A 26,946-nucleotide genomic window follows, 5' to 3' on the forward strand; every position below is an offset into this window, starting at 1 on the left:
GCCAGAGAGCAGGACAGAAAACTACATACAGTGGCGGACTGAAAAATGCCCTAGCGTATCCATTTCTTTATTTACGGGAAAATCTTAACAATAAAGAACCACAACAGGCTTGACAAACAGCGACAACGAATAATTTTATTTATTCCCAATACTTTTCATCGCTGTAATGCAAAAACACCACCTGAATTCCAGGACAGAAAAAATATGTTTCTACCGTGTTGCAAATCACTGTAGACGTTTCCCGAACGACAGCCGAAGTGATTCGAAATTGACGTTCGAATTTCGGATTTTAGCTTTCGAACTTGATGGTTCCAACATCGAACAAACATTTTCGAACATTCGAATCTATTTTGAACCGACCGTTTCAATGCACCGTCATTTCAATGATATTTTAAATATTTAACCCTAGTATGATAAAAGCCACACCCAAATTACCAAAAACAACGTTCATCCAAAAACTCATCTTTTCTTTCCATGACACGTAAAAATCGTCTCATTGTTTTTCGTTTGTTATATTCACATTTTATTTTAGTTCTATCATCTAACCCTTGTGCTTACTAGTTCGTTTCAGTACGTTCGATACGGGATTCGTTCGCCGCAGTTACGTTAAATGAATTCCATTCTACGGTTTCATTTAGCTAAATGTGTATAAAATTATAAACTTCCCTAACTGCAACGACCCCAGCTTCCTAGTAATGGATTGATTTAGTATTGGGCATTGCCAACACCTTCTCTTACGCTATGCACGACACAACCGCAATACGAGAGAACATTTCTACAGGATCAGGAACAGGATTCGGGGTGGAAACAAACACATTGGGTACGATTAAATAAATATAAAAGTATTAAAATTAGCGATACTTTTTACAGTGCATTTCAAAGTTGGCAGTTTGAGCGGAAGGCATTTGTACGGCCACCAACCGTCCGTGATGACATTATGGTGGACACTACGTCGGACACTGGGAACGCGGGGAGTACTGAAATGTTTCAATCATATTGCAATTGTGCGCTTGCTTCGCTCGCTCTTCATCTTCCTGTTACAACAATTAGAAAGTGATGTGAAAGGACTGGTGGACGTATCAGTTACAGAGATTAAATTAGAAGGGCGAGGAGAGTAAATATTAAACTAGACAAGTCTATCAGCGGTACCCATCACCTGACTTAGATCCGGAAAGTGAGCGATATTGTAAGCGAAATGTTTAGGAGTTCGATCGCGCAAGAGATCACCGATCGATTCGTGCTACGAAGTAACAAATGAAGGATTGCTCCATACATGCCTAGCATTCTGCACTAAGTATTCTAGTAAAACGAGGAGTTAGTTGTGCTTTCCAGAGACCCCTGCCGGGACGAATCTTTGACTGCTCGTCCCCGCAAACCCATGATCTCTGCGATATTAGCAAAGCAATCTTTTGAACTGAACGCGGTCCCGTGTGGAGATTGCTTCGGTAATACCTTACTACTACTGTTCATTTCGTGTAAGTCTAATTGTTCTACCCTAACTCGCTAGTGCCGCCCCGCATTTCGTCTCCTAAAGCTATAACGCGCATTGACGTGTCGTGAATTGTGTGTACCTTTTACTAAAGGTTAGGTTATGTTCCGTGCAAGAATTGTCTCGCACGTCGTTCGAAGGTAGCGTTCGTTCGTCGGAAGAAAAACACTGCCGCTACAACATCCAAAAGGCATCACAGTGATGGTGAACACGAAGCCGGATACCCGGTAATGGTGTCCGCCCCGTTTTACTTCGAGTCGGGAAAGGATTAGCTGCTATGCGAGAAGGCGGTGTTTGTGTAGGGGCCACTGTAGATGGAGCTGCCTGAGTTGGACACGGACTTGCTGCTGCGACGGGCAACGATGCACATCACGGCGAGGACGACCGCCAGCATCAGACAGAGACCGGCAATGGCTATGGCAACGGCGAAACTACGCTGGGACACACAGATGGCATCGTCCGGTGTCTGAAATGGCAAGGAAATGGAATTCGTCATTAGTAAGGAGTTCCGAAACACACCCTGCATTCGCTGCGTTTCTTACCTTCTCCTTGAACACCGAATCGGCATCATCACTGAGCACTTCAGCGTTCTCGTTGACATGAAGTCCGGAGAAGACTTCGATCGTGGCCGGTTGCCCTTCCTCATCTGTCTGGCGCTTGGTACGCCGATTCTTGTTGGAGCAGGTCGGTGTCTGCAAAACAAAAACGGAACATTAGGGCAAAGTTCTCGCACATGGCCATTTTATCACGCTGATCCTCACCTTATGACAGTCCGGATCCTTCAGTGCGCACAGTTTCACATTGCATTGGTAGTACACCGACGACGTGTAAGGGAACTTGTGCGCTGGGAACGTGACCGTTGCTTTGCTCCGGTCCGCAGTGTACTCGAACGGGCCGAGAATTTCGCTGTCCAGCGGACAACCCTCGTCGTTGATCAGCTTCTGCTCGCCCCAGCCGAGGCCATCACGCACCAAACAATCGGTGACATGCAGCCCGTACTCTTCCTGCTTATCGATGTTGATCACCAGCGTAAGCGGATCGCCTATTTTCACGTTCTCCGCCAGCTTCTCGCCGGTGAAAATCTTCATATGACAGCCAGGCATCGGTTTTACTTCCTGCTCGTCCTCCATTACTGCCTGATCGTCCTTGCTGCTGCTGCTGCTGCTGCTGTCCATCGAGCGACCATGCTCCCGTCGATCGGTTCCGGCCCCTTCAGCACTGGTCAGTGCCAGCGGTCGGCTGTCCGCGGACGGTTTGTGGCGAAACGAGACGTTCTTCAAGGCCGCCTCACGGCTCTTGTACCGACAGCGTACGTGATAGCCCCGCCCCAGATCAGTGACCAGCTTGAGATGAGGCTGCAGAACGATCGTGTTGAAGAACTCGATACCACCGTCATCCTGTGTGTGTGCGAGAGAGTGAGTGCGAAAAAGTGAAAACCCGCAATGTAATCTAGTAATAGCATTGCAATCTAGTGTAGTCGTTAAAGGGTCGAGCTCGGTGTTCAATTGCGATCGAAACATAACTCCCGTGGAGTACTCCAATGACCGTAGGACCGTGGCAAGGTAGTTGTCCGACAGTAGGTATAATCGAAAAGGCACTGCACACTTATAGACCGCCGTAATGAGCTACTGTAATTCGGTAATGAAGGTATTCACCTTTCCTTCGTCTCCACCATTCTATTCCGGGCCGTGATCGAACCTTTTGGGGTGGAAATTCTTCATTCTCCTACCGTGGAATCTTAATCAAGCACCTCCAAGCGCCACTCGCGCAACCTAGGCTCGGGTGAGTCGTGAGCAACACTTTAATTAGCACTATTGCGGAAAGTGCGCCCGCTTCAAAGTCCGATGTGAAAGATGCAAAAAAAAAAAACCGATGGCTTCGAAAACAAATCACCTTGCCATGTTCCACCCAAGCTCGGGCTTAAGGAGGGTGTTTGGGTTTTGTTTTAATGAACCTTCTCCCAGCGCCATCCCGTCGCTATTTCCTCCAAAACATTTAACGCAAGAGAAGGAATTGCGAAGCAACTGCAATTTTCTCCTACTGTGCGGTAGCATGATTACGATACTTAACCACTGGCTTAAGATTCGAAGTAGGCGATGTTTTGGGAAATTTTGGAACCATTTCGAGGAGATAGAATCTCTTCATACATAACATTCCATGATAATTCCACCCTACAATCAACTAACTGCACAGTTAGCAATCAACTTCGTCTGCTCTGGTACGATCGAGTTCATGACCTGCAAGACTCCGTATTTAAATATTCCAGTGTTCCTAACCACAACCTTCTGGTCTAACTGTACCCTCAGTCAGTCACATGAAACGATTCGGCTCCAAATTTCTGCAACCTGCCAGAATGACAGCTTGACCACCATGTGAACGAATTCAGCTCCAGATCCAACACCTTTCGGTTCTATTCTTTCACCTTCGTCTCTGCCTACTGCACAACCGTGTGTGCTCTCGATCGGCTTATAAACGGTTCTTTTGATTCGTTTTCAATTAGATACTACCTCTGGTGCTCGCCTTTCCGTGAAGAACAAAATGTTTCATCTCCCCAAAACGTTTAAAGTCAATTTTTCATCGCCCATCGCCTTGCCGCCAATCTGCTGGAACTTGGGTTCCGATGTTCAGCGCCAAACTTAAGTGATACCACACCGTTTCTGGGTAAGGTGTATGTATTTTTTCTATTTTGCTTAGCCGACTGAAGAAATTCGATCAAACCAACCACTGCCCTGGGCCGCAGGGAGGTGTTTCAGGTGTGAGAAATCACGTTCGGCGAAATTAATTTACAAATCTGATGACTCATTGGCTCCAGATTCGAAGCATTGGGTACGGCCGGTCAGCAGCACTGGCAGATACGGACAAGATTTGATCACGTTACGGTTACGTTGTCTCTTCGGCGGGAAGGTATCGACGCAATGGGAAAGATATTCGGAGAGACCACCGTAGAGCCGTTACGCCCGGTCAAGCACACTTGGGACCTGGGGAGAAGAGTTGATGAAAGTTGGACGGCTCGGAATCAAATTTGAGGTAGCGGAATTCCAGCACACTGAAAACATTAATAGATTGTGCCTTAGGTACATGATACATGTCCAGGGAGAAATGTATTCGCTATCCAATCAAAAAGTCCTCTACCGGTTGACAGAACAATGGAGAGAACAGTACACGACTTCCGGATGTCAGATGGCGGGAACTCTTACAGCAGATTAAACCCTGCTTTACCGTTTCGAGCAGTACACAGAGTTCTCAAGCTCATCTCGTTCCTCCTCACCTTGGCCTTTCCAGCCTACGGCGCATTACGTTACTCCACCAAACTGAGGCATAGAAGAAGACGAACTTTCAGTAATAATTATCTGATAGGTGACTTCCGTGCTGCCGACGAGACCCGTCCCGGTCCCACGCAACCGAACCTAAGTCATCATCATCATGAAAACCCCCAAGGCTCTCAGCTCGGCTCGTATCGAGAGGCCGCCAAATTGTATTGTTTCATTTCGTTCTTCGGTGTGCCACGCGTGCATCTACTAAATCACTTTTTAATTGTGTCCATTCATGCGATAAGCGCGGCTGGGGTACGTTTGGATGAGACATTAGAAACACCCCGGCTGACATTCCTCGCGCGGAAGCAATACTGTGGTGCCATTTTGCCAAGCTACCCACCATGTCATAGAAACTGAATGTGCAATGTGGAAACTTTGGCGAACCAAACAAGCCAATAAATCAATAACTTCAAAATTAATAACGTACTTAATCCTTCAAACAAAAAGCACTAGATTTATACTCCACTGCCCACTATTATGACAGCAAAATTAATGTACAACGCTTTGACGGTTTCAATTGCTGCTTATTTACAGCAACAAACCTGATTATCGGCCCAGATGTGATTGTGTTATAAGTTTATCGACATTAGGCGGATGAGAGCAACAATCGACTTTACACGGGCATGCATCTTGGTGCAAATTGTTACCCAATATCACGAAAGCATCCACCTTAACAGCGGTATCAATATGCATGCACTTTCCGTGATTACAGTGCTTTCCGTTTCGGAAGCATTCAGGTTTGGACATTATTCAATCTTGGCTTCCCCGTAACGCAATCGCTAGACCCCGGGGACTCAGCCAACCATTACCAGAGAAAGTTTGCCTCCACCAACCCTCCAGTCCATGTTTGATAATCGACACGCTAGGTCGTGCGTCCAATGCCAGTTTGCATGATCCACAAAAGGCGCAAAACTGCCGACTCCTCCGCGTGCAGGAGCCATTCACCAAAAAAAAAAACAGCGAACGAATGGTTTCGATCCGATTGATCTAGCCATCCGTAAACGAGCGGTGATTCAACACTTCCGTTCCTTTTCGGTCGAGTGATAGATCATCTATCAGCATTGGACATGCGAGGCACCTCGGAATATCCGATTAGTCCGATATGAAGTGGTACGTATACGAGCCGTTGATGGATGAAATTGGTGATTCAAGGTCACCATCGACGATTTTGGCCAGTGTGAAATGGATTGCTACTTTCTCCTGGTGGTGGTCACCATGGTTACTTCGGCTGGGAAGAAAGCCGCGCGAAAAAACAACCGTTACACACACCATGCTGACCCTCTTTCGGGACGACCGACCGGGAGGGCTTTACACAGCCTTCTAGGCCAACGCAAAGCAAAAGAAACTAAACGTACTCAAACGCACACCCGTGGAACGATCGCGAGCTAAGACAAACCGCTGGTAGAAAGTACACTAGCGTTCCCGGGAATCAACTTCTAACAACTACTGCCGCAAGCCTCCGAGCATGGTTGAAAAATTGAGGTTAGTTCGGTCGATATCGGAGGCGCTTTTCCGTGCTGTTGGGTCATGGCCTCGTTTAAGCGGTGCGATTTGTAGAATATTTTCCCAGCTCCAATATCCCGAAATCGATCCACATCGAAAAGCGTCTTTGAATGCACTACTCCCGTGTAAAGCCCGGAGCTGACATTGCGCTGGTGTGTGTGTGTGTGTTCCCGTCCCGGGAGCGGCTGCATATGTGCCACTTTACGCTGGAAGTTCCCCATTTGTTCCAGATTACTGACGGCAAACGAGGTTGTTAGAAACGATCGGCGCGTTGATCGTGCCATGGCAACCATGTTGCTCTCTGGCTGTGAAAGGTATTCATGACGACGGAAGTCAATCTACCATAGCTGCCGGGTTACTAGGGTGTGAGTCTGACGAGAATTCAAGAACTCGGCACAATCTTATGTTGAGCAACGTTGGAAGCAGAGCACTCGTGGGACATGCATTGTTAAGAAAATGAGGTCACCACTGCTACCACCATCTCCACCAAACTTAACCAACCCCAAACGGGGCGACTGCACCGTTAAATACCTCCCTGGACTTCCCGTCGTTTGTCCGCTGAGCCGCTGCGGCTTTTCGGTGCCCCGGTGGTCATTTGGTGACAAGAAAGCAAGTAAGCGCACACACGTATCACATATCTTCAACAACCCCTACCGTTTACAGTTATTTCTTTTGCCCTTAGGTCCTTCACATCGGGGCACACCGACGGACGACCCTGTCCCAAAGAGCTCACACAGCAGATTGTATCGAGCACGATTGGGTCTCCGCGAAGTGTCCCGCTGTCTGGGCCGATGGGAACGTTTAGTCAAATTATGCAACCCATTAAGAAGGTAATGTGTGTTGGTTTACTTCTAGGGCACAGTGGTGAAGCAGGACTGCTCTCAGACATCGGAACGGGATGCCCACTTCACAGTGGGCGAGTCGTCACGAGGGTCCGGGGACCAAGCCGAAAGCACGCAATTATCACAATTACACGGTTGCGTAAGTCAAACACAGGAAGTTTTCGGTGATCTTGTGCGCATTCCAATATCTGACCAGCTCTGAGGTGTCTGTATTTCTTTCCTTCTTTTTTTTTGCAACACCGTAACCTCCTGCTTCCTGCACTCCTAGCACTGGGTCAAGTTCCTCAGCGGCGTACCACCGTCCCGATACCGTTAGTTGCCGGGGTTGATTTTTATTATTTTCCCCGGGCACTCACTCCCAGCTTCGAACATTGCCTGGCTATACACGAGCCACTTGGCTGACCTAAGAGAGCGCACTCTTCAGAGATTCGTGTTCCTCGAGCTCATAAATATTGACGAAAACATGACAGCGGCTCGCAACAGCACGCTCGTCATCCCACGGTTCCATCTTTACCGACCGTTTACGGCCTTTCCATCCGCTTGGTGTAGCCTCACCGTGCTGCTGCTCACCGGAACTTCCGCGATGTGACGTGCGCTGTAGGCCCGAATGCTTCCAAAATGGGCAACGGGAAGACGATGGGCCAAACGACGGCTCAGACAACGACGACGACTTCTCGTTCCCGTTGTGTGACCCTTTTTCTTGTTTACGCTATGCCCATTCCCTAAAGCATTAAACATTTCATTTCCGTCATTTCCGTGTGACATGCGGACTGTTCCACAGCAGTACGAAAGGAACCCCAATGTAGAAAAGGGCTCTTCCTTTGTCTTGGAGTTCATTGAAGGTGAAGAACTGACTTACAATTTATATGAGGCTCATATTTAAGTTGTAAAGATAAGAAATTCTTGAGATTTATGTCAAGAATATCACCGTCGTTCTACAAATCACAATAAAGCTCTCGAGAGGAACGTGCGAAATAGGAAAATAAGCTCCCAGCTCCATAGACATTCCTTGGCCCAATGATAAATTACGCAATTTCGGGATCAATATTTCCTGTATTACCATTACAGTTATGTTGAGTTGTTTCCAAACACACTAAGCTAGCAACAAAAATACCTCTTCTGCATCTAATCGCTGCGTTCATTTGCTTTCCCTCGTTACCCTCGTTCTACACAAGCTCAGAGCAATGCCGGAACGAGCGGCAAAAGGTCGTTGTAGCATAAGCGCATAACGCAACAGCGGAACATAATAATAAAATTGTTTGTTTTGATGCTAGTGATAATTGAAAAATTAATAAGATCGTCCAATCATTACGTAGAACGAGCTTTCTTTCTTCGCCCCCCTCAGGGTTGTACCGCCACCGGCCAATGATTGCATGCCCCGTTGCGGAGAGCTCCAAAGGGATGAGGGAATAAACGGCTTAACTTCCCTGTATCTGAGTGTGTGTTTTTTTTCTTCTAGTTCAAGTCGAACGGCGGATTCACTGTTAACGATTTCCTGCTCACAAACACGCGAATTAAATGTAACGTTCGTGTGAATTTTTTGGTCAGACTTTTTTTAGTTTCATTCGGTCGATTGTAAGAAGCCGGTCCCGGGTGTACTATATCTTATTCTTTGAGACCTATGACGTGCCATAACGCGAAAAGGAACAGCTGTTACTGTTACCGGCCTTAACTTCACGAGTAAATTTCCCGCCCATGCGCCTACTCCAACAGGGGATGGTAATTTTTCTTCAATTATCTATCCCGATCTTGCTTTCCGATCCCAACCCTGTACGGTGCGCATTGACTGCCACAATCGGTACCGTATCCAGTCGCGACTGTCATGCAACATTGTGGCACAAAAGCCTGTGTTCACCCCTCGGGGGCTAATGTTCGGCCTCTTTTCTAACCTCGTTTCACACAGGCGGAAGTAACGAATCCGATTGCAAATCTCCCCGGGAAGACCCGGGAACGACGGTGCGCACCCATGTCCCCATTTCTTTACTGCTGTGGCCTTACTAACATCAACCACACCGTGATAAAATAGTGGGAGCGGATAGTGTCCCATTTCCATTCATTTCTTCCTTGCTTTATTTTCTTCAGCCGGAGTAATTTCGAACCAAATCGCGGAAAATGATCCACACTAAAGCCCATCTAACGGTGATCGGGGTTGGGAAGGGTGGGGTTGTGGAATGGTAAAGGAGAAGAATGGAATCGACAACCATCCTCGGCCATATAAGACCAATTTTCCGACCCACTTACGAGCGTTTAACGATTCCAGGCGAATCGGGACGGATGGGAAACCATCAAGCAGTAGAGCGAGAGAAAAAAAATACAAAAAACAAACGGTAGCAAGCGACGAACCTCGCCACAAGCCGACCTGGAACCGTTCGTTTTTTGATAAAGATCTTGGTTTAAAAAATTGGCATCACCTTCCATTCTTCTACTGCTCCGCACCGCGCGAACCGTTGTGAAAAATGTGGTGTAGAACTATTAGCGACAGCTAGCCAAAAACGCTAAAAAATAGATTAAACCCCAGCCGGTGATCCCATTCTTGTAAGGTTTGTATGCTTTGGGAAACATCATGGGTGTTAATAACAAACGTTCTCCTCCCATCGTTTTATAGAGCAACAGCAGCAACAACAAATAATCAACGATGACAGGAAAATTCCCACAGCTGAAGTGCTCGTAACGCGCAAAATAGAATGAATCGTTCCAACGGGTTCCAACGGCAGGAAACCCTGAATGGAGTGATTAATTGTGAATAAGCTACGGCGCAGTCTAGGCTAGACCTTCCAAGGGTGAGTTTTGGAGGAAAATATCTTCTAAATTGAGTCACTCGACAAGCTTCCCACCCAGCGGTTCACAGTTGAAGTTATTACATTATTGCATTATGCATTCATTTCGTGCCCGAGCACATTTCCAAAAAAACACCGACCCAGAACAATGTAGGTTGCGATTGTCACGGCCAAAGAATTGAGAGATCGAAATGAAAGGCAGAATTAGATTTAGTTTCTTTCTTTTTCTCTCTCTCTACTTCTTTTGGCACTGGTTAGTTATGTTAAAATGTTGCTCTAGTTTTGCTGCTTTTATCCATTTTGTTAGTTTTTGGGAATGTGTTAATAGTTCGCATTAATTTGGACGTATTGTTCTGGGGTTCCTTTTTCTTCGGAGGACAAATTTGGAAATGGACGACGATGGGTCGTTTACTTTATGAGCATTATGATAAGTTTTGCTGTGGAACTAATCGAAGAATTAAAGAACCGTTTATTGAAACAATCTTAATTTGCATTTCATTTGATCTTCATCGATATTGTGATCGCTATGATGCTAATATTTCGTACATTCGCAGGTTGAATGTTTGGTTTTGAAAGCTTTTGTTTATGATTCCAAAACAGAAGAGCTCCACGGGAAGAATGGAACCAGTTCTAGCAGCTTTGGTTTCCAATGAAACGAGTCCAACTTTGTACCAATAATTCACCAACGATCATTTTCGATCGTCTAATTATTTCCATTGCTTATATCATAGCGGGTTCAATTTCACAAAACAATGCAAGCAACAACCCTCTTGAAAACATTTAATAAACGCGATCGATTTATTGTTCGTCAATCTCATCCTCATCACGATCGGTGGTTTGGTGACGTAACGAAAATCGCGCCTCGTTTTCGCCCTTTATATAAAAAGCGCCGGATGTCCGAAAGGGGTGAAAGGTGTACCAACTGGTCGGTGAGATGCCTTCGGGTGATTCAAGAAATCGATAAACAATTCATATTTTGCGCCGTATCGGAAAACAAAACTTTCCAGCCTCGGTTAACGAATCGGAACATCCATCTTGCGCAACCAAGTTTATGATTTACGTGTGCGCCGGGCTGTTTTTGGCTAGCGAACGGGCATGTCGTGCCATGTTCGGGTGGTGGTTCATATTTAATTCAGCAGCATTTTGGTTGCTACGCTACTTCTGCAGAGTGAAGGAAGGAAATCCGAGATCCAATTCGAACGAATGTCATTTTTGAGCATCGAGTTCGCTGCTCGAAATGTCAGCCTCAATCAATGAGGTCTGGACAGCTGCTGGTAAGCATACACACTCCAAGACGCGCTCACCAAATGGCAACATCGGGGTGAAACTGGTTCGCAAAATGCGAAAATACCAACCGGGTGATTAAATAAAGGTTCAACCTGGGGCTGGCCATAGTCGCACATACAGTCACAAACAGCTTGCTGTGGAGCGAACGGCATTCAATAGGTTGTCCGGGTGGTCATTTGCTCGTCGAATCGAGAGGATTAATCATGGCTTAAAAAAACATTTCTTGAGATTCTTATTTTATCATACTTTTTTTCGCTATTCTTTTAACAGAAAATGGGGAGCGTACATACAATCGAAAACTACCCTTGTGCACCATTGTCATCTGGGCCTTACGCGCCGCGGGCCCACATGGTTTTGTGTTCGCGTTTGTGCTTTCGTATGTGTGCGTACCGACAATCGTTCGAAACGGCCGCCAACCGAACAACCTTGAGGACGATTACGCTGTGGCGCCTTTTAGGAGCGAACACACAGATCAACCCCGTTCGCGTAGCCGCCGCTGTACAGGCGTTATGAAATCCGGCTGTGGACCTCGACTCGCTTCCTATTTTGGAGTGGAGCAAGTTACGGCGGAGAACAGCAAATGGAAAATAGCGACAGGAAAGGACAGAGAAGAAACAACCAACACGGGTTTTGCTTAACGTCCAAGCCTCGTACAACACCCTTCGCGCTGATCAGATCTTCTGGTCGGCGAACCGTTCCGAGGATAAACTCATTACCATCTGGGTAAGAAGGTGGTAAGATGACGATTGGCATTGGCACCGCACAACAAACCAACCGAGAGCGTTTTAATTTTAACTACGGCAGCATCCAACGTTTTGGCACGGGATGAAGGGAAACGGGAAATGGCACCGGCCCATCCACTCATTGAACGGCGACTCATTTGCATTTTTGACCATCTTTTCGCGTGTGGTGTGCGTGAATTATGCATACCTTGCTGGTGGTACGGTCCAGCTGTTTACACAAACAACGCTGCAAACCGCCGATCGTTAACTGATGATCGGTCCGTTCCTTGAGATGTAATAAGAACCCCCACGTAAGGGTGTGGGGGTGCGTGTTTTGTAATGTACGAAGTAGTATTCCGTCATTGTTTTATGGTGGAAATGAGGTGTTAAGGTTTTTATCGTGGAAGTTCTAAGACATTGAGATCATTACACAAGACTATACCATGAGCGAAAGATCATCTCTGACAGATGCAGTAGAATTGAATATAAAAAGCGTGTAGCGTGCAGACCTGCTTCTCTGTTTCTTTTGCTTTGCTTCCTGCTAGCTCACCACAAATCGAGGCTCAGCTTTAAGTTTTTAGAAATGAATTAAACAAAATTGATTCAAACTTCAACACGCCTCTACCACCAAAACGATGCCAACGCAGTAGCAGAGAAGAAACAGAAGTGTAAGCTTGGATAGTGACGATCAGGATGTGAAGGTGCGTGCGCGCGTAGAATTAATGAAGGAAATCATCGGACCAACCAACGCAGCTCGAATGGCCCAAGAATGAGCAATACACACAGTGCGGTTCCGTCAAGGTACACAGTATTTTTGTACGTATGACGCGATCGTGTACTTCGTGGCCATATGCTTAACCGTATGTCATCCGATGCGATCGTCATTGGATCGTTTAAACCGATTACACATAGTGCCAAAGAAAGAAATCGTTAAATAAAAGAAGATATGGCGCACAAAAAATGCACCTTTATAAGGAAATACTTCGTCATTCAGTCATATTTCGCTTCAAACACTCTAAATGGAGTCATATATCAGCGATCGTCTCGTTGCAGAAAACAGGCCTTGTAGTTTAAATTGCCTCATAAAAAAAAGATTCCATAAAACCGTACTAAAACATCCTTCTAACGATCGTCCAAAAATCGCCACCACCGAAGATCGCTAAGTGTGGTTCTTTTTCCCCCCCAATATTTTGGTGCCCCACAACTCACAACTCCAAAATAAACCAATCGATGATTTACAACACAATGACTTGCGGACGGGGTATGTGTGTGTGTGTGTGGATCGAATTCCCTCTGGTTATTTTAAGGAAACAGGAAGTCTTCTCTAGTGGGTGTTTGATGTGCGTTTTTTCCCTTCTACTGTCAATTAATGTTGTTTCTGTTTTTTTTTTCGTTTACGTTCCTCAGGAAGTGAAGCACCTCGCGGATCGTCTACGCTTCGATGGAGGCGGTGTACATGAAAACCAGCGCGCGAGGTGCTATTATACCTTAAACGTACCTTTTTGACGTAGGTTCAAACTCGATCACACTCGTACGCGGAAGAACTTTGGTAGGATGATTTTTTTTTTTGGGGTACTGCCTTCAAACGACTCTACGGAGAACAAGCGACGAACCTCTGTTCTATGTTGTTGATGTCACCACGTTCTCGAAGCAGTAGCACACTTTACTGGAATTTATTATTGTGAGTATTGTGATTGAATCAGTCACTTTAATGCCGTTGCAAGCATATCGGGGCCACGGATTTAAGCAAATCCCGTTCTAACAGCTGACTTCCATTTTTAACCGCTTCGGAACCGCCTTTTCCATGTATAATCGTACGCATCCACCGCTTCGACAGTACAAACGGATGGCAGACGATCTGTAACCCGTGTGTAAGGCACACACCTACGGCCCATCCGATGAGGATAGATGGTTATGTGGAGCATTGCAAACCGGTACCGCATGTACCACCTGTTACCACTTGAAGCTATGCGCATATGTATGAAAACACGAGCACATTAGAATGGATTCATAACGAATTAGGCAAACAGTGCTATCGTACGATTCAGTGCATTTGTACGAACTGTTTTCTAGTGTAACACAAACCCAGCATGGTGGTAAAGACTATCAAATTCATCTGAAATATTATAACACCTTTACACCATTAAAAGGCTTGCTGTGAGTGCTTTTTGTTGCTTGCCACAACAACATTCCATTAGACGACATATGTATGTGAGTACGAAGAAAAATCTTTTCCTAAAACCTGTGACATTCTTCAGCACAATACTCGACAAGAAATAGTATCAAAACCAGCTGCAATCGATGATGGTGCTGGTATGCAGTGGTAAAACTTGTTTCCCGATCACTTACCACAACACGGTTCTGCTGTCATTTCATTCCCTCCACCATTTAAAAAGGGCAGAAAATAGAAATCAAACCATTTGCCAATCGGGAAAAATGTGCCCAGTACAGTCTGTAACCTGATACAGTTCCATCGTCAACCAAGAATAGCCGCATGTTTCCATTGTGCCTGTATTCCCGTGTCTATTTTCACTCCACAACCGCAAAACGTGTCATGGTGTGGAAGTTTATTTGTATTTTTTATCCACACCGCACCTCCAATAAGTCAACCAGGCCACGACACGTTTATCCCATTCCAAATACTACTCAAGGGCATCATCATCATCATCATCTCCATCACGAAGGGTGGACTGGCTGTGTTGTTATCATTCCACGGCGACACATTTATTCTGTGATGGATGCGCCGATTTGCATATTCAACACTGGCATTGACATCGTACCACGCGCATCTTTAAACGTCCCGCTGGAGACGATAGGATGCGAGCCCTAAGCGTTGTGCAATCTATCATGGTTGGCGAATAAAATTTAACCACGCATACAACGAAACCGCCTGCTGTGACCTCCATCGACGCTAATGCCATTAATATCCGGGACCACTGTTTGACGCAAGCCACCTACACGACGTGTCAGCAAGATCGGCTTATGATGTCAATCTGCTAGTATGGTAAAGTGCAAAAGTCCGGACTGGTGCGGGAAAGGTCCTTCTGTACATTCTTTCCATTCGATTAGAACCTCAACGCCTCGTCGAAAATCCTATTCCAACCCGTCAACGTGTGTAGGCAGACACTCTATTCCAAATATGATCTACACCCACCGAAGCCGAACAAGAACTCGTTCTTTTTGTTCCGCAAGGTTCTTCACACTTCTCTTCACTTACCGTCTCGATCGGCATCGTATTGCAGCTCTTCAGTGGCAGCTTGTATCGTAGCGGTCCTTCCTGCTCGTGGTACTCGGTAAGGCAGGTCGAATTTTTTGCCAATCCCTTCGGATACACCATCCCGCTGAACTGTCCGTTCAGGTTGGCCGGTGCATCCTTGATGGTGATCAGCATCGAACCCGATTGGCATTGTATCCGCACGGTCGGTTCCTTGGTGAATATCGTCGCCGAGCCTGGAATGGGGAAAAAACAGATGGGTCTCAGTTTGCTTTTGGGGTGCGCCGGCATGCCATTGAACTTTCTGTCAACCCACGGTTATTCCTCCCGCCCCCAAGCGGGAATTAGCACGGAGAACGTAAGCTGCTCATGACGCGCTCGTGACGACATTAATCTTGCCCGAAGCTATCGACCACATTGGCGACATGGTGTATTGGGGGGTTCGTCGCTTCGAGCAAATCTTTCGTTTCGACCAAAGGGTTCGTCGCCTGTAAGCAAGTCTTTTACAACGCAACGCTCGCACTGGTCAGTTCGAAATGCGACACGGATGAATTTCATTATTCTGAGCTCTCTCCGGGCACGCTTACGAAAAAAAACACTAGCAAACACAGCCACATCAAACGTACCAGCTCGGTTCTCGCTATCCTGTTCTCGCCGTGCGCGTCCCATGAGCGGAGCATCGTTTGTGGCTTTATTGCTCCCATTTATTTTAATGTCCAAGCTGTTATTGTACCCCTACGGTGGCTGGGTTCGTTCAATATCGAACGCCCGGTGAAAAGCTTCTTTCATGGTGCGAGCGAAATCCCCCAGCAATCGGAGGATGGCGACGCGATTATGTTCCCCAACACTCCACAAGTCTTGATCGCAAAACGGACGGACAGCCCAATGGTGGAACGAATTGAAGAAAACGTACGGTCCGAATGGTATGTGAGCTTCTGCACATGGACATTCTCGGCTGGCCGTCATGCAGCCGGGTTTAATAATACACCCCTTAAACGGTTGTACGGCCAAAGACAAGAGAGATATATCACACACGGGGTCCGCGCCACTGTGCCACTGTCGTTGACCGGTTCGGGCAAAGTTCAATGAACGTTCTACACGAATATTGAATTACTTTACCCAATGGCACTCACGTGCACGTGTGTGTAAGTGAGCAGTTTGTTCACTTTCATCTCACACTTGGCTGTGCTGTTGCTCACCCAGCAGAGCAGCTTGGGCTTGGGCACGATAGAAGTTCCTTGTTCCTGAACTCCTTCCCTCATTAAACGACCATTTTGCCAAGGTTTGTTTTAGAACGAATAACACCTAAAAAGGGAGAAGTATCTGCATTTGCCAGCATGTAAGAAAGGTCGGTTTCTGCCAGATTTACGATCCCACTGCACAGTGCAGTTCCACATGCCTAGAACGGAATCTGATCATTATTTCTCGTCGTGTTGTTGGTTTTTTTTACCTTTCGCAACGGTTGCCAGTTGGATAGATTTACGCATTTAATTAGCGCTTTGTGCAAAAAAGAAGAAAAAAAAACACGAAATGACCCATCGTTACGGGATGGTGCTATCTTGTGAAAATGTTTCTGTTGCAATTACGATTGCATTCCACCGGTGCCTATAATTGCGGTCTTGCGGGAGGATCATAGGTAGTCAGTGAGTATGCATATGAAGGTATGGTTGCATACGGGGGGATGTGCAAAAAAAAGAATTATCTCCGGCATGGAGATAATCATGACATAATCGCATCGCTAGGGATAAATTTACATGCCACGGCTAAGTATCTCCACAGCTTCACGAACAAGATTTAGTTCCGTTCGTTAAGCATAAATCAATGATGTGATAAGCTACGATATTTTACAAGAATCACCTCAAACTGAACCGTTTTACAACCTCACTTCTCACGGATCGTTTTACGACCTGCGCGACTAACGGTGGTTTCTGTTGTGCTTTTTTTTGCGCCTCTGCATCTTCCTTTGCCATTGACCGCAAAGCAAGGTATATTATGATCCACTCCATGTTTTGTGTGGAAAATGCACTCACGAACAAAAAAAAAGAAAATCCACCCCGACGCACAGTAACGACACGCACTTACCTAGAACGCTAAATGGAAATGCTCGCCGTAAGTAATTTGCAATCGCTTTCACCTGAGCCCTGTTTGGCTGTGCGTACGCATTAAACGATCCCGGCCCATCTCTTAGGAAAGTGTCTATGGTTTCGGAAAAAATTACCTCAATTGCGGCTCAAACCACTGCCCAACAAGAAATGCCCGCCCATTCTTCGTACCCACCCAAAGCCACCGAGGGGAAAGGAAGAATCTTCTTCACGAGTTCTTCCTCAGTTCTAGCATCCGGCTAACAGGGCAACTCCCGGTCCAACCGGGAAGTCCGATCCGGCAAAGGCTTCGTGTAATGGATCGTTAAAAGTGGAAGCTATTTTGAATGAAGCCGCTGCAAAGCATTTAGCACCAAAGTGGAAAGAATATTGATTTATGTTATAAAGGTGGGTTGAGGTGAATTGCGCAGAGATGAACCGGCAACGGGAATCGGTTTTGGGAGTTTCCTAACGGTAGTGCAGCGCGCTGGGATGCTTTTCATAGGCACCGTCAAGTGGAGAAAAGAGTGAGAAAAGTCTCACCTTTTTTTTGCCTGCTTAGCCACACTGCAATTTCTGCAGCTGTTAATGGGGCGGCGGTTCTTATACGATGCAACACCTTCAAACTGTTTCCATTCCATACCATCAAAAGAAAAAGAAGGTATTTTCGTCTATAAAAAAACACAGATAACTGCTCTCACGCTAAGTGATTGTGTATGTATGTTGGAAAATATTTACTTCCCGTCCAGTGAAATGCACATACCCACACGCTCTTAGAAAAAGTTCAATGTTTGGTCCCCGTCTTTACACGTTACTTAATGATGACAATTTTCACCGATTCGTTCACTTCGGATGCAATTACATCACAAGCATTTGTCACATGTACTACGCACACTCGGCAGACTTCCTTTTACAAACCCAGAAGCAAGAAACTAAAAAAAACTTTTTGTTTAGGAAGCAAGAAACTAAAAGTCAAACTTTCAGCTGATGTTCATCACCCTCTCCGAATCGGACCTCTGCAAACAATTACAGCATACTTACGCTTCATGGATGGAATCTGCGCGCCATGTGTGAAAGTTGTTATTGTCTGTGGAGAGAAAGAAAGTAAAACGGTTGTGTTAGAGTGGAGTGCAGCAAAACGATACGTGTATTGTGGCAGAAATTGCAAATAGATAAATGTTGTCGTAAGAGCGCGCAAAAAAAACACGCACCACAATGGGTGCTGTGGAAACGTCCCCCAAACTGGTCCGGGGTCTCGGACACGAGCAAATGTTGCTAAGGTGCGAGGTGAAGATAAGATATACTAACGTTGGTTAAGACAGCGGGTACAGCGACATAAATTTTTCTCTCCACATTTGACACGTTCAGCGTGGAAGATGGGAAAGCCTCCCGCCGAAACGGCACGGCAGGGATCGAGCCTCTTCCATTTTGAATATGGTTATAAATTTGCCTACCGTCCGCAGCATGGTTCGCCCGTGAGGTGAAGGGGCCGTTTGCGTTTTTTCCTGAGTTTTTGTTGGAGTTCGCTGTCAACAGATTTAATTTGTGCTGGGAGGTTGTCTTGGAAATTATGAGACACCTCACAGCTAACGCTCGTCGTCCATCTCCAACAGAGCAGACCGCTCTAACGTCCAGCATAACAACTAAACGAGAATAATGCTACTGCTCTATTGGTTGTGGGGTGGTAATACATTTTTTTTTGTTTTCGAAAGTAGAAAAACAACTTCTTGTCTTGCCGTACGCCTTGGAAGGAAAAGGGCACACGCCACCGTAAGTGAACGTGGTACCAACCAAGCGAACAAAAAAACCGATCGAACAGACGATCGTCCAACAAGACGCCGGAGTGTAAGCTTTTCTGGACATGCCCGACAGTGCACACGGCAATCTACACGGCAAACATCGGGGCGGTTTGTCGTGCTCTTTTACGGAGTTCTTAAGGCCTGCACGGTCCCTTCCCCCTTTGGGGGGTGCTACGAGCACCCAGACACAAGCGATACTTATCGGTCTTGAAGTTCACGACGTCGTTCAGCTAACGCCCGTGCTAGGGCATCGTGTTTTCAGCGAAACAGGACACCGCTGTTTCCAATCCCTCCCCCTATCGGGGTGGACGAGAAATAGACACAAAGTGAGTCAGTGCTCAAGAAATAGCACCGAAACCCGGACGTAATCGCTGTGCGCCTTCAACTTTGTTGGGTGTACTTTGAGCAAAATGTGCTCGGAAAGAAAACCACACAAAGGCAGGCCGTGACGACAGGCACCAATCGGGGGAAACTTATCGTATGTGAGTGGCGTTTTTCACTCCGATGTGTCAAAGTACCAAAGCAAAGGTCCCCACCACCCACAGAAGGTTGCAGCTAACGGTTTCTACCGCTTCTTTGCACCCGCATCGCTCAACATGCGCCCAAGGTTCTGGGTCAGCCATCGATGGGCGTGGAGTTCCGAGCCGTGGTCACCGTCTTTCTGCAGGACCAACGTACAACTCCTCGGTACGGACCAAATCGAACGCACCGTCGTCCCAAATGCAACGATCACGACTTCTCGCTCGGGAATGAGGTAAATTAAAATAATAACAATAATAACAAGAATGATGGAGTGGTACTGTGGAAAGATAAATTGTTGGAAGCGCTGGTCCCAATTGTCTCGTGCAGAATGCGTCAGCACCCGAGAACGCTCTTTGGTATGGAGCGATACACCAATTGGAGTTCTAGCGACAGCCCACGACAGCCAGACGCGATCACGCGATCTTCATTTGCACCGTATTATAAGTGACCTCTTCACACGCGGACGTCGCCGATAAAGGTCACACGGGGTTTGGCGGTTTCAAAAGCCCTGCAACAGGTCCATTCGACCGCGCCATCCTGCAAACACCATCATTGTTTGTGGCGTAAACGGTAAAAATTACGACAATCTCCTAATTGCACTTCCCGGTGTGCTTGCAACGCATATGACGTGTTGGCGGTTGAGAATCCTCACGGCCTCTTGTTGGACGAATCTTACTCTTGCGAAGAACGCAATGCTCCAACGCCGGAGAACAGTTAGAATAATGAACACATACATGACTCATCAAATTTTTGCAACCTTCCCCCCATTCGCTGGACAATGGCCAATTGAGGTGGAGAAGCATATGCACGCTCGCGTTGTGTGTGTGTGTTAGTGTGCGGTGAAGACCCGTGGTCAAAGATGGGAGGAAAATGTTCGCTTCGCTCAATTCTTGAAGATCATCTTCTGCTGCACAGTAACAATAGCCAACTGGGGAAGTCACGTGGGCAAATGATGAAAAGCAGCACCCAATAGGGCCAAGCCCGATGAGCTCAACCCTGCTCGTCAATGTACAGGCGGCAGACGAAGGCCAGCTGTTCACTTACGTAATGTAACAATGTAGCCAATTTGCATCAACGCCACGCACCACGCTACCACCACGCCGAGTGGGTAACGGGCCTGATCTGCCTGCACACACGCCCGTCTACAAAGTGTCCCTTCAGGGAGGCGCCCCATTCCATGGCCTCTTTGATATCACCACCCTGTTTGCTGCACTCATTCTAGTAAATGAAGTGCTAGTGCTAATGCAGACGGACACTAACGCTTCCGCTCGAGAAGACAGAGAGAGAGGAAGGGAGCAACACTGGGAACTCATTACACCGCATGCCGTGCTCGACTGGCAGGTGAAAACTTCCCATCGTGCGCATACAATTACTGTCGGCACTCCGATCAAGAAGGCCAGCACTGAGTTCGGTTTAGTTTTGAGTAGGATATCTTTTGCTGGCAACCTGAGCTTTGTTGGTGCAAACAGAACACAATTTAAAGTTGGCCGATTCTCCGCCGGTATTCCGGTTGTCAGAATAAATTTGTGGAAACGGATAGCTTAATAGCTTGGAGTATAAATACCTTGGTTCCCTAATCAGAATACTGATAAGAGATAATTTTAAGACACTCCAGGTCCCTAGAAGGCACCGGCAAGCTGATTGGAATTCTTGAGCACAATCTTCTGACAAGCTCCCGTCCAAACTCACCAAACATTCCGTGCCGTGTTGATAAACATCGCGGGCTCCGGATTGTTTTGCAAAACCATCGGTCAAATGCTTCTGTCAAACGGTGTCGGTCCGTGGAATGAAAGATGCCCAAAACCACCAACCACATGACATCGCGTCACGGCGCAGTGCTTAATCTTTCCATCACATCCATCCCATGGGGCCATTAACACACGCTCCATGACAACGTCATGTTGCCCTACTTTCGAACAGGTTACTCCACGCGTGTTTGTGTGTTCTCCCGTTCGAACTGCCGAATTCTTCCCGCACTGTACGGTGTAGGATTCTGTTTCTGCAACGTAATCACCATTTGGGCGGCAGACTCAGCCGATTTGTGTGCTCAGAGGATGGAGGGAGCTCATGTGTAGCGGGACGCCTACGAGAAACTGAACTCGACGCGATGTAGCCTTGCCCTTGCGCGTTGGAACGCGTTGGATATTTGCCCGTATTATTTACATATCAAGACGTCACCATGCTCTGCGTAGTAAGCAGGAAGCAGCATTCTAACAACATTCACCACGAACCGTTGGAAAGCGTGCCGGAACATCCTCGCTGAACGGCATTCCAGTCGAACCAGATTGAAGTCTCCTGCGACAGTTCTGACAAGTGACGATCAGCTCTGGGTTCGCTTCGTTCGTGATGCAACGGTTTGATGAATCGCCTTGAGACATAGCAGGAGGGTTCGGTGCAGCTTCTGCGGGGTCTTCGTTTTGCCAAAACGACCACCCTTACCGGCCACTGTTGGGTGCCACTGCTCTTTCACCGAGTCGCAAACGAGTTCCCAATCACCACCGCTACCGACAAACGGCCGCCTGATTGGGTACCCAACTGCCAACTATTAACCGGCTCGGGCTGTGGACGTACGGATTGATCATTATCATCGATGCGAATGCTCGCGTTAAGGCTGGTCGTTGCAGGCCGGGTGATTGGAAGCGACCAGCCACTGGCTGCGGTACGTAGTCGTCCCTTTTGCGGATGCTTATCTCGATCGCGCTTTGCAACGGGACAACTTTTGTACCGCCGTTGTGTACTGTTACCGAGACATCCATGGGTGGCGTCTAGGGCCGTCGAGCTTGACTTTAATTGACGTTCCAGCTAGACGATCGATTCGGTTTGGACACGCAACAGGAAATTAAAATTACACACACACACTCCGTCTCAAAAGATGGTCACTGAGGGGAGTAATAAAAGATGAGCGCTTGCTCTCAGCATGCAACGAGTGAAGTTTGATGAATTTCAAAATATGGGCCAACGGCACTTTAACGGCAACAGCTTCCTCGAAGCAAATCGATTCGATCGGTCCAGTTTTCACTTACCAAAATGTATAGTATCGTGCTAACTATCGAGTGTTTCTCCATGTTGATTTCATTGAGGTGTCTGCAAGAAGAAAAAGGGAAAGAAAACAAGGAATCCAACATTAGAAATAAATCAAAAAACAGTGTTTGAACTGTGAGTGTGTTTAGGAAATGCATTTAATAGGAAATGAAGTTAGTGCAATGAAAGCGAAGCGAGAGAAAGCCGGATTGTGCTATGGAATTAAATTTGCCGAAAGGAAAGAAAAAGTCGATCATTTCCTTATTTTAAACAAGAGCTAGCAAATTTCGATCGTGTTCAGATGTGGAATAACCTTATAAATATGTAAACATTTCCAGCACGGAACATCAGCGGAATCGTCTTAAACATTTTTTTGTTAATCATTTAATTTTTGACTCTCGATCGAAAGTTTTTCGAATCGATCTTCTTAATTTCCTTCTCGACCAAATGAAAAAAAGGTATCTGCCTTTTGAACCTGTTTTCGAAGTGAGAAGCATATAAAATATCTCGATTTTAAGCAGATGCTACAGAATGTGACTAAATTTGATTGCTTTTTAAGGCAGAACGATCAATTCGGTGCACAAACCAACAAATGGCGATGGAATGAGGGAAACTTTTGCTACATCATCCCATCGCCGTATTTCATTCGTTTCGATCCATCGGGAACTGGTTTTTGTGGCCACATTTCATTGCGCTCTGTGTGTTTTGTGGCTGCGAAACGACATCTTTGCCACACGATGAGATCATCGGAAATTTCACCGATTCAAAGTTGTCATGATTGCGAAAGCCGACTCGTGTTGCGCATGATAAAACGCGCATAAGAAAATGTGTGTTGTCATCGGTTCATACCAACGAGGCGGAAATGATTTCGTCGAAGACGAGAGGCGGATAACGTTTTTCTTGCTGCGCCCGTACCGAACCGGTGCACATTCGGAACGGAACCGGTTCGATTCGGAATCGGAACCGGCACCCGGCAGTCAACAGCACCCCTGCCAGCTTGTGCTACATTCGGAAGTAGGAAATAGGAAACGCATTTCTTTCCACTTTGGATGGTGTTGCCCATTTTCCCAGCCTCCGTACCCGGAGCCCACCTATGAGGAAAAGGAATAATCGGCATACGGTGCTCCATCCATAAGGTGTGGAACATGTGGAAGCGCAGTTTGTTTTCCATTATGTTTCCGTTTTTTTCCACATTTCGTAAACAACATTTGCTTGCCTTTCTGCTTTTTCGCTAGCATCTCCCGCGGATGAAATTTATGCAAAAGCACATCACCCACTACCAAATGGAGGAAGCCTTCACCACTATGCTTTCACCGCAGTGAGCGGGTTGGTCGTGTTCGGTTTTGCCTTGTTTTCCATCCGCCCAGCTTGCGCACTCATCTCCACCAACGCGCCATCGCGAATCTGCGTGCGTGTACGTGGAAAAATCACCGGCACGTGTTGACGTAACAAAGCACACAAACAAAGGCAATAAAGAAGGTTACGTCTTTCACCCTCAAAACAACAACTCGATCATTGCGATCCGCGTGGAAGTACCATTAGACAGCTGTTCAATTTATGCGCACGCGCTTGAAGGAAGTGAATGTAGGTGACGATGGCACAGGGAAAAACGGCACCACATTTTCCATTCGGAGACTTATTACCCAAGTGACTTAATCTGTTTTTCCTTCGTCCAAGGTGTTTCCGCTTTCTCTCTGCCGTTCGCGGCAAAAGTTCTCTTTATAATAAGCTTTCTTCAAGGTAGTCCGGAGATACGCTGGATGTTCATTCTTGTTGGCCGCTACAAGCGCTTGAAAGCCACCCGAGTCAGCGGGCATGAAATGGAATGAAATTATTTCTTCTCAATTTATGGTTGTGCTGAAAACATCAAACGGCACAACAACAAAAAAGCCAAACAGCACAGCAAACGGCAGGGAGGGAAAGATTACCCACGAACGGCATGACATAAATCATGATCCGTATGAAGTATGAACAAAGCAATCCCTGCATCGGTTCTTAATACGCCCAATAAATCATTGACGTGCAAAGCGGCCCCAACACCCGACAGCCACCAACCCGACAGCAAGGAAAACATTCCGATCTGATAAAATGGTCCACCCAACCATCGCAATCTTTCCATTCCAGGTTAAGGCTCAGTTTGACCTCGCGCACACAAAGTCCACGATATACCACCCCGATCGGACACGATCGTGGACTAAACAAACTGGACAGACATAAGCGTAACAAACCTATCGAAACCGTGCCGATATTATACCTTAAACGGTCCGCAAAACTCCGCTAGGTCGTGTTATGTTGCCGCATTTGATTGTGGCCAAATGCTGTGGGGCACGATCTGTGGGACATGATCGCGGTCAGAAATAGTTGCACACATACGGACCTACGGATAAAGCACGATTTGTCTTTCCTTTTTTTCCTCCATGTTTTTGTTCCTTTTTTCGCGCTCCCATTGCGTGTCTGCGCTGTATGAAAATGAGCTCCACCACGGTCCGTGAGCTTAGGGTGCATGCCCTCGGTACGCTCGGTATGGACGGTACGGACCTCGCCCCATATGAAGGAAACTTTACTCAAGCAACCATTTACCCGGTGATTAAGCGAGTCTGAGCTCGGTACGGTGTGTGAAAGATTTGCAACCATACCATATCCATCCGACAACAAGGCGAGTTTAAGCTGGTTTGATTTTGTTTCAAAGCGACTTCATGACATGCGCCTTTGGTAATGATGCATCTTAATAATTTTTGCTTTTCGTAACGAATTGATTAAAGTGTGCGTAATCGATGGTGTGGTCGTGATTAACGGAAGAAATACGTTTGACACACCTTTAACTAGCCTGCTTTGGGTTTCTGCTTATTCCTAATAAATAAGAATGACCTCCCCGTGGTCGCAGTTGTGAGTGAAAGGTTGTTTGTGCAATGGATATTTGCAGCCCTGTGTGGGCGACTTCGGTTCGAAAGGGAGCGTTCATCTTAGTCATGGTACGTTTACAAATTAATTTTCAAACCTCGCTGTTTTTCTTGCTCGTAAATTCCACCACGGCATGTTCCAAACACCGGCAAGTCTTCAACCAGATTCAATGCACCACCACCATACAAACCCCATTGTGAAATTGCATTTTAAATGCATCGCTTATGGGTGTGGTGTCTCGCACATTGCCAGGAGATGTGCAAAAGATTTACGAATGCGTGAAAGTGAAAGGAGTTAATGACTGGAACGGTGCGAGGGGCAGAGAGAGGAAGGAACGTTGGATTAGACGACGTTGCCGGGGAGGGCTTTATTTGCGGTTCCGGGCGGGTTCGTTTCAAACACCCTGTCTATCCGTGGATGACGGCACCGACTATTTTCGCCGCTTCCTTTCGGAAATCGAAAACTATCTGTAGATGGTCGTTATTGTTTCTTTTTTTCATCTCAACTTTTTGCTATTTTGAACCACAATTGGGGATGAGATTTGTGGAGACGAAAGTACGTCGTGCGGGAGGGAATGATGTCCACTAACTGATTTTTGTGTTTCTCTCTCTTTCCAGAGTCGAATGTCTTATGCAATGAAGCTTGTTTTCTCCGATTGCGACAAACTTGTTTGCTTTGTGTATTATTTTCATCTGCCGAAGCGTAAATTAAATCAACCACTTCTTGTAATTCCGTTAATTGAATTGGTTTTTCTGCTAATCAACCGATTTGGTGATTCGAAATCGTTACTCAACACAATTAAACACACCTCAAATGGTTTTCTTTGAATAATTTTTTTTTTAAATGAATAAGATTAAACTTTGTTTGTAAAATGAGGCAAAACACATAAATCAACGATGATGTTTAAATATATGACCTAACATCGTTGTTTCTTGAAGAATACAATAACATTACATCTCATGATGATTGTTTGAAGGTTAGTTATGAAAAACACAACACTTGTTGACATCAATTCTTAAAATTTTTAGTAAAAGTGGTTCCAGTTATCTCAACTCTTTGAAGACACCGAAAAGTAAATTAAGCTGTTATTCAACAGCGCAATATGCAATACCGTAACTCATTTACCGGCTTACACTTCATCAAATAACGAATCAAAGATCAACTTTTTTTTTCTTGCCATTATTCAAAACAACCAAAAACTATCTTACTTTATCTTGTGCTACTGTAGACCATTGTCCGTTATTGACATTTGTCCCTCCCTGCGAACAGTGCAAAGTAAGTTCATTATTTATAGAAGCGCACCAAACAAGCACAGCCGCGCACAATCCTATCTTAAACACAAACACGTTCCCAAATTGCCGTGCGAAACTGCGACCAGAGTCAACGGCGTCCAGTGCGCTTAATGGTTCTGATCCATCGTCGTCAGCCGGACGGGGAGCCACCGCCAGAAATACTGCCCGTGCCCTATAAAGCG

The 26,946-nt window shown here is 46.3% G+C and overlaps 1 protein-coding gene across 1 annotated transcript; it reads right to left on the reverse strand.

The window, feature by feature from the left end:
• Window positions 1–1,757: 1,757 nt before the first annotated feature.
• LOC128711309 (uncharacterized) lies at window positions 1,758–22,615 on the reverse strand. The gene is made up of 6 exons (XM_053806176.1): window positions 22,574–22,615; window positions 18,271–18,316; window positions 15,152–15,384; window positions 2,251–2,886; window positions 2,032–2,181; window positions 1,758–1,955 (listed from the first exon to the last, which is right to left on the reverse strand). Exons 1-6 carry the CDS (start codon window positions 22,613–22,615, stop codon window positions 1,758–1,760), a joined length of 1,305 nt encoding a protein of 434 aa, XP_053662151.1.
• Window positions 22,616–26,946: the final 4,331 nt, after the last annotated feature.

The sequence above is a fragment of the Anopheles marshallii genome, chromosome 3 (assembly GCF_943734725.1).
Source record: "Anopheles marshallii chromosome 3, idAnoMarsDA_429_01, whole genome shotgun sequence".
In the NCBI taxonomy this organism is placed as follows: domain Eukaryota; kingdom Metazoa; phylum Arthropoda; class Insecta; order Diptera; family Culicidae; genus Anopheles; species Anopheles marshallii.

Bases quoted from the DNA above. Each gene is read 5' to 3' on its own strand.
- LOC128711309 (XM_053806176.1), bottom strand. From the start codon at position 22,615: ATGGAGAAACACTCGATAGTTAGCACGATACTATACATTTTG. The intron at 18,317-22,573 runs GTAAGTGAAAAC...TTCTCTCCACAG, and splicing joins GCACGATACTATACATTTTG to ACAATAACAACTTTCACACA. The intron at 2,182-2,250 runs GTGAGGATCAGC...TTTGTTTTGCAG, and splicing joins AGGATCCGGACTGTCATAAG to ACACCGACCTGCTCCAACAA.